Here is a 7,477-nt window from a genome sequence, read left to right on the forward strand (position 1 = left end):
TCTTGTGACTTATTTGGGATTTTTTGCTTCACTAATGTTACTGCACTACTTTTCATTGCATTATTGTTATGATGCGCTATTCTTTTGTTGCAGTATTATTAAAACTTGGGCATGTCTCTAAGCAGCACATTGAAAATACAATTTTGCAGGTTTTTTTTCTTATTTTTCTTTTTAGAGTCTTTATTACAAGTTAACAGTGGGGTGTCATGTCTAATCTAGTAGAAAATCTATTCTATTTGTAAGCCATGGGGCAAGAACCTTCTTATTCACAAGTGTCTCCAGGACGGTGTAAAAAGTTGAATGTTATGTCCAAATAACCCCTCTCACCTCAGTTAAAAAACAGCATGTGGAGAATGGGAACTGCCGTTTTAATTAAGGATTGAGTGGCAACTATTGACTGAAAAAGTGCCCGCTTCGGCTCTGATTCTGCTGAAGCAGCCCGGGGTGATCAACCGCAGCAAAGCATTTAATAATAGATGAATCGGTAGAAGGAAAATCAGCTTGAATGTCTTAATGAGCGTCTGTCACCCGTGCTTGCCCTTAAGTCGGTGATCCCCAACATGTACGAGAGCCAGCGTGCATTTCCAGGCAGACAACTCTTCGAGTTTCAAAAAAAAAAAAAAGACAGGAGGTGCACTGTGGGCCACCAGTGGAAAAAAGCTATTTATGTCTGTGGCTAAATGCAGTGCGTTAATGGGCTGCTGTGTTCCATGCATGGGAGATTCCCCCTGCAGTCTCCTCTTGAGGATTTCTCAAATTGGAGACCTTGGTGACATGTCACCTGTTCAGCCCTTAAGCTTGGTTTAAATCATATTTGACATGATTTGCAAAGATCTGCCTTTTCGGAAAAACTTCCTTTTGACACAAAAACTGCATGGCGCTTCTTCATTTTTACTTACTTAGTTTACTGTCAATACGTTTAGCAGACCATATTGAATCTTAAATTAGTTCTCCGGTTCACAGACGTCACTGGAGCAATTGACAACTTGTGATAATAAATAGACTACGATTTAGACTGGCTCAAAGCAGGTCTAAGTTTTGATGCAAATGGTGCCATTTTCGGAGAAATGTATGAAGGCACTGGCAGACACATTCTGGACTCCAAGCGTATCATAGATGACAATGTAATTCATTCATAAACATTATAACAAAGCAGTGTTCCCTCTAAGCTGCACGCATGCGCACTTGCGCACTGCTCGCACATTCTCAGCGCACAAGAAAATCGAGCCGGCGCACAAAAATGAGGGCTCAAAATTACTAATTAAGAAGCGACTTAAGTCAAAGTTACAGTGCATGAAGGTAAAAATACACGGGTTCCTCTGACGTTGTGTCCTAAATGCGGTATTTTGAGTAAAGTTAGTAGAGTATGTCGAAAACCAGCTTCTTCGGCTCGGCTCACTAAAAAGGAACCGGCTCTTTCGGGTCCTAATTGGCTCTTCAGTTTGTTTTTGCTTCTTTAATCCCAACATGACCAAATATTAAGTAAAATTATGCACAAATTGACTTAAAGGAAGGGGGGAATAGAACAAAAAAGAAAAAAATACCAAAATGAAAAAGTAGTGAAAAGCTGAGAAAAAAAGAAACAAAAGGAAGAGAAAAAAAGAAGGAAAAATTTAGAAAAAAGCCAGAAAAAAAGAAAAGAAAGAAATGTAGGAAAAAGTAAATAGAGAACAAAAAGAAAAAGGAACAGCTCGGAAAAAATAAACACAATGAGATTTTTTTTAAAGGAATTTTTTTGAAAAAGTAGAAAAAAACACCGAAAAAGTTTGTGTTGCATTCAAATAATTTCCAATTACTGTATATCAAGTGAATCTTGTTGACAACATTGTATTTCCACTAAATATGTGATTAAGTACAGTTCTGTATCTTACAACCGACTAAATAAGCCCCCAAAAATGTTAATATTATGCGACAAAATATATCAGGAAATAAAAAGAAATGGATATCTTGTGAAAGAATTGTAAGAACAAACGACGTTTGTAGGCCGTACAACCTTTGCAATAGTAAATGAAATGAAATGAAATGATCCGCATTTATATAGCGCTTTTCAAGTCAATGACTTCCCAAAGCGCTTTACAGTGTGCTTCACATTTCCCAATAGCGGCCTTGTATTGCAGCCATGTAAGACGCTAACCTACTTATTGGGGGTATTAGGGGTTCAGTGTCTTACCCAAGGACACTTCGACATGTGTCAATTCATTCAAAAGAGAAAAATAATTTTGCATTGCCGGAAACACAGCAAAATGTAACTTGATGTCAAGTTTTGGACATGTTTGATAATTAATGATCTTGCCACACTTGGGGTTATGGTGGCTCACTGTTGTTTCAAGCGTTGCTCAACGACTTTGTGTGAACGCTCAGACCCGTGGAAAATTACAGGGAACATTGTAACAGAGCGCATCACTCTTTAAATTATTGCAAAAATCAATCCACGAGCCTCATTAGAAAGTGCTTTCTGCTTCAGTTGCACTCCACACAAAAATAGGACTATTAATGTTATTAACCCCTTAACAATCCAGTGAAATTCGCCTAACATCCCGATTCGAGACATACCCAAAGTATATTGAATGCTGTCGTTTAACTGTTTAGAGAATCTGAATGGTTTTAGTTTCTTTTGAAAGGTAGCACTCTAAAGTTGCACCCACAACTGAAAGAATCACTACAAGTTGGAACACACAACTTATTCTCGCCTGATTTTTGTTTCCAAATTTAAATGCCTGTAGATGAGTGTTGCATGGGCATCTTAGCTGGAAAACAACTGGGACAATAGCATTAAGCCTAAACTGATCCCAGGTGAAATTTGATCACAATCTGAACAACTAAACATGGGACGACTCTAAAACCGCTTTTACAGTGCAAATGACTTTGGTCAATGTTGAAGACATCGTGAACTACATTTTATGAGTTAGAAATGTTTGATTTCTCTTTCCTCGTCTCCATCGCTGATTGTGCAGACTTGCGCATGCTAATTGTGCAAAAAAGTGGATCGTAAGTGGCCTTACGTACGTTTATTTTCTGTTCTGACTTGAATACACCCCGTACATATGTATATCTTTATTTTGGGAAATTTATCGGCTAGCCAATGTTTCAATCATCGGCTCGGCGGCTGAGCGGGTAGCGCATCTGCGGCACAGTTCTGAAGTCATGGGTTCCAGCAACCAGCCTTTCTGTGTGGAGTTTGCATGTTCGCTCCGGTTTCCTCCCACATTCCAAAAACATGCATGTCAGGTTAATTGGCGGGTGTAAATTGTTCCTAGGTGTGAATGAGCGAGTGAGTTGTCTGTCTCTGCGGGCCCTGCGACTGACTGGCGACCAGTTCAGGGTCTCCTCTGCCCACAGCCCGAAAATAGCTGGTATGGGCTCAACCCTACTGAGGATAAGCGGGGCAGATAATGGATGGGTGGATGTTTCCATTTTTTGAATCGGTCACTACTGGCTAAAGATATTTGGAGCCAACGTAACGCATGTTGTTTTCTTCAATGCAGGTCCTCATAGGCTATTGCACGGTATGGTCCGTGAAAGAAAGCTTGCAATACGTCGGAACTGGTGTAGTTCAAAGGATCAGGGGCTACGGCCATTTTGGAAATCATCTAACGAGTTTGTTTAGTTGTAAAAGGGAATAATGGGGCGAAACGGAGTAATACAACAAGGATCGTCAAACGATGCAGAAATGCTTATAGGCAGATTTTTTTTTTCTATCTGCCGGCATTGCTGTGTGTTTTAGGGTAAATATTTTGTGCGGTTAGATTCAATGCACTGTCATGAATGTAACAAGACCATGTTTATGGAAAATTGTTACATAAACTGACTAAATGATAATCATTTAAAGGATATATTTGCTATAAACACACACACACACATATATATATATATCATATACGCGTATATATTTATCAGAAAAAAAGTAAAGAAAATTATTCATAAAGTAAATGGAATTATTACATATAGTATTATCAATTTAAATAATATTTTTATCTACTACTGAATGAAATTTTAAAAGTTTTGACAAATAAGAAAATGAGTACCAAAATTAAATAATATTAACTGCTATATTGTTTTACTAATTTTACTAGAAATCATACTAACCAAAATATTATAAAAAAGTTTTTTTCTAACAGTTGGGCTAGATCTTTAAAAACTGTGTACACTAACAATGCAATTGTGACATTTTCTCAAACATTACCTGAGGTCCAGGGGGGCCAGCCGGTCCAGGGGCCCCACGGGCGCATGCCGAACCTTTGCCTTCAGATGAAGACCCTGACTCTCCCTCCTGGTTGAGGAAAATACCAAAACAAATCAGAACTGTTGAAATAAATAGATGTTTTGTTTACAGTACACTATTCTTTCATTGCACTCTTATCTAAGTACTACTCTGTAAATATTTTACCTATTTATATCTTAAAGCAGGGATGTCAAACTCAATTGCACAAGGGGCCAAAATTCAAAACACACTTAAGGTCGCGGGCCAACCAGGATAAACATTTATTGAACACACTTAAACTGCATATTTTTGGAACATAAATATGAATTAAAAACAGACAAGAATATTAAATTCAAACCTTAAATCACTTATACAGTATTTATTATTTTGCTGTAAATAAAAATATCTTGTTAAATTATACAACTTAGAACTTAACTTAAACAACTTAACATTAAAATAACATTCAAATTCCTTTGCTCCTAGTTCAATGTATATATTAAAAAAAACTTAAATATCCCAAAAGATTTTGCTCTCCTTAACATATCTCCTGTCAAAAGTAGAAATATGAAAATGTTACACAAATTATTTTGTAAAAACGTCACAACATTCTGAGAACCAGGAGCCTGATGTGCTTACCTTTGGCGCAGACGGAGTAGCTGCACCCATCCCTCCCACTCACCCAATCAAATAACTTTAAGTTCTCTTCCGGTGTTTTGGCGTATTTACAATTTGTTCCGTGGATTCATCAAAAAGTATCTGAACACTGAACACAGATTATATACTGAGCTTTTATATAAAGGATTCTTTAGCGTTGTACAGCCAAACAAGTTTTTTTGTGTGACACCTCGACTGTAAATTGTAGTGAAAACGTGCCCTGTATAGTCTGAAAAGTACTGCATTATATTTTAGCCTTGGTTTGGCTTTGCATGTGCCTGAACAGGATCAAGTTTTGAACGAGATGGAGAAAATTTGCATGCAATTAAATTTGTCTCTGAGCCATAGGTACTCAGAAAGAGCCATATCTGGCTCGCAAGCCATAGGTTCCCGACCCCTGGTATATAGTATAGTATACGTCATATATGAAGGAATAGGTACAGTGACTAAAACGTCAGAATATGATGTCCAGGGATGGGATGGCGTTGTTCATATTGACGGGCCATTAATAACAATAATGTAAAATGGTCTTGCGGGCCGGATATGATTACACAGCGGGCCGGACGTGGCCCGCGGGCTTGACACAAGTGTCTTAAAGTCTCTTATATTGTGTTTCTCTTTAAAGTCTTTATTACATGTTTACTCTGGAGTGCCATGTCTAATCTCATTCCTCACAATGCTTCACAATATGGATATTCATGATCATGAAGACAATTCAATTCATCTATTATTTTCTTTTTTAACTTTTTTCCGAATGCTCACAGCATGACACAAATCCAAAGCAAACCAAAACACTCATAACCTGCACACATGCATGTGCAGTATCTGGACCTCAATCAAGGACGCCACAACATTGACACACGGCTGTCACATGACTCGGACTCACATGAGCGTGGCGACGCCAAAGTGAAGGTGGCGGCGGAGGGAAGAGCGGGGGCGGAGGCGGACTCACTAAACAGCATGGATTCAAGCTCCGCTGCTGCTGCTGCTGCTCCTGGGGACTGAGCGCTGTGCAAGGAAGGTAAACCATGGAGTGTAAATATCCCAATACTAGCAATGGTGATCAACATCTGCCGGCTAGAGGAGAGTCAACCGCTAAGCGTAAGCACGTGGGAAACATGTGCAAATGATAAAATGGTGTGACACCCGTCCAATGGTACCCCGTGCAGACGTGAGGTTCTGCTACATCGTCTATTTATAGGGGTATTTCCAGTCCAGCACATGGGCAACAACATCATGACAACAACAGGTTACAAGACCACATGACGAGGACAAGCATACAAAACATGTTTTTCTATAAAGCTTAGTTGTGTTTGACAGGAATGATTGATTTATTATTATGCTTTTGAATACCTCACAAAAACACTAAAGAGGGTTTTAACCAATACAAGAACGTTTGATCACATTGCCTTGATTTTAGCTGACCTGCACTGCACTTAATGTCAGGTTAAGATGTGATTTTAGGGTTCTGTTAGTGCTATACAACATTTTGCATGAACATTTCCCTCATATTTTTCTGACTTGATTGTCCCCTCTCTGTAAACGCTGGTCTACTAGTGATAACAAGAGCCAAGAAGAAATGCACAGGTCCAAGAGCCTTCTCCATATGGCCACGGTGCTGTGTAATGCTCTGCACTCTGTGATACGATCTGCAACCTCCGTGGAAGTGTTAAGTCAATGGGTAAGACATACTTATATTCTATAGCGTAAGAGTCATGTTGACCTTATACTCATGTCCTAGAGGGGAAAGGATGAGCCTGGTTGTTGCACAGTGCACATGCATTTCGAGCCATCGTACCGGCACAAGATTTTGAGGCATGAAGCTGTCAACTGGACATTCTGTTATTACCTAAATTGAATGTTGTCTGTGTATTGTCTGTTGATGCCCTTTCAACATCCATTGCAGCCTGGTCATCCTAGAAGTGGAATTACTCAAGTTTTCTTCATTTCCCTCATCCTGAGGTTTTTGAGTTTTTCCTTGCCCTTATGTAGGTTTCAGATCAGGGGATGTTGTAACTTTCTGGGGCTATACAAATAAACAAGACTCGACCTGGCTGCAAAGATACTCCCGACTGTCAATCAAAACTAAGCTTTATTACATTTGTCAGCTTGTTTTCTTTAATTTGTGCATGCAGCTTACTCACCCGCCGGGAAAGAACTAAAGCTGTCCAGGAAGGACGACTGAACCAGGCCATAGTAGAAGCACAGAGTCAGGTAGAATCCACGTGCCTGAGGAGTCATGCCGCCGCCGCCGTTCATAGTTGCCCGACTTGCTTACTTGGCGACGCCAAAGCCAGCCTCTCTTCCTCTCTGCCTTCCTGTCTGCGCTTCACCTCCCCATTCTCCCTCTCTCTCTCTCCTCTCCGTTGTGCTGTCTTAACGCCCCGCAAAAGGGGGCACGTCCGCCAATGCCCATTAAACCTTTTCTCCGCGTTTGTGGGCGCTAAAATTACAGAAGGCGGCCTGCCAGCTGCTTATGGGTGCCAATATTAGATCTCTACTACTGCAGGGGGTGCCTTTGTTGTTTCCACTCCCCTCACGAGGGGGTAAAAAAACACTGACACACTCACAGTTTGCCTTCCTATGTGATCTTTGCATTAGCACAGGCTTTCACGTTACATT

General features: G+C 40.0%; 1 protein-coding gene across 1 annotated transcript in view; it reads right to left on the reverse strand.

Annotated features, from left to right (window-relative positions):
- colq (collagen-like tail subunit (single strand of homotrimer) of asymmetric acetylcholinesterase) overlaps positions 1 to 7,182 on the reverse strand; it is a 29,263-nt gene extending 22,081 nt beyond the window's left edge. The window contains exons 1-3 of the mRNA XM_088328104.1: positions 7,000 to 7,182; positions 5,742 to 5,863; positions 4,184 to 4,270 (exon numbers count right to left, since the gene is read on the reverse strand). Coding sequence (XP_088184230.1) covers positions 4,184 to 4,270; positions 5,742 to 5,863; positions 7,000 to 7,114 — 324 coding nt within the window. The 5' untranslated portion in view covers positions 7,115 to 7,182. The remainder of the gene's footprint in view (positions 1 to 4,183; positions 4,271 to 5,741; positions 5,864 to 6,999) is intronic.
- Positions 7,183 to 7,477: the final 295 nt, after the last annotated feature.

Source organism: Urocampus carinirostris, chromosome 2 (assembly GCF_059441175.1).
Source record: "Urocampus carinirostris isolate Australia breed hairy pipefish chromosome 2, RoL_Ucar_1.0, whole genome shotgun sequence".
In the NCBI taxonomy this organism is placed as follows: domain Eukaryota; kingdom Metazoa; phylum Chordata; class Actinopteri; order Syngnathiformes; family Syngnathidae; genus Urocampus; species Urocampus carinirostris.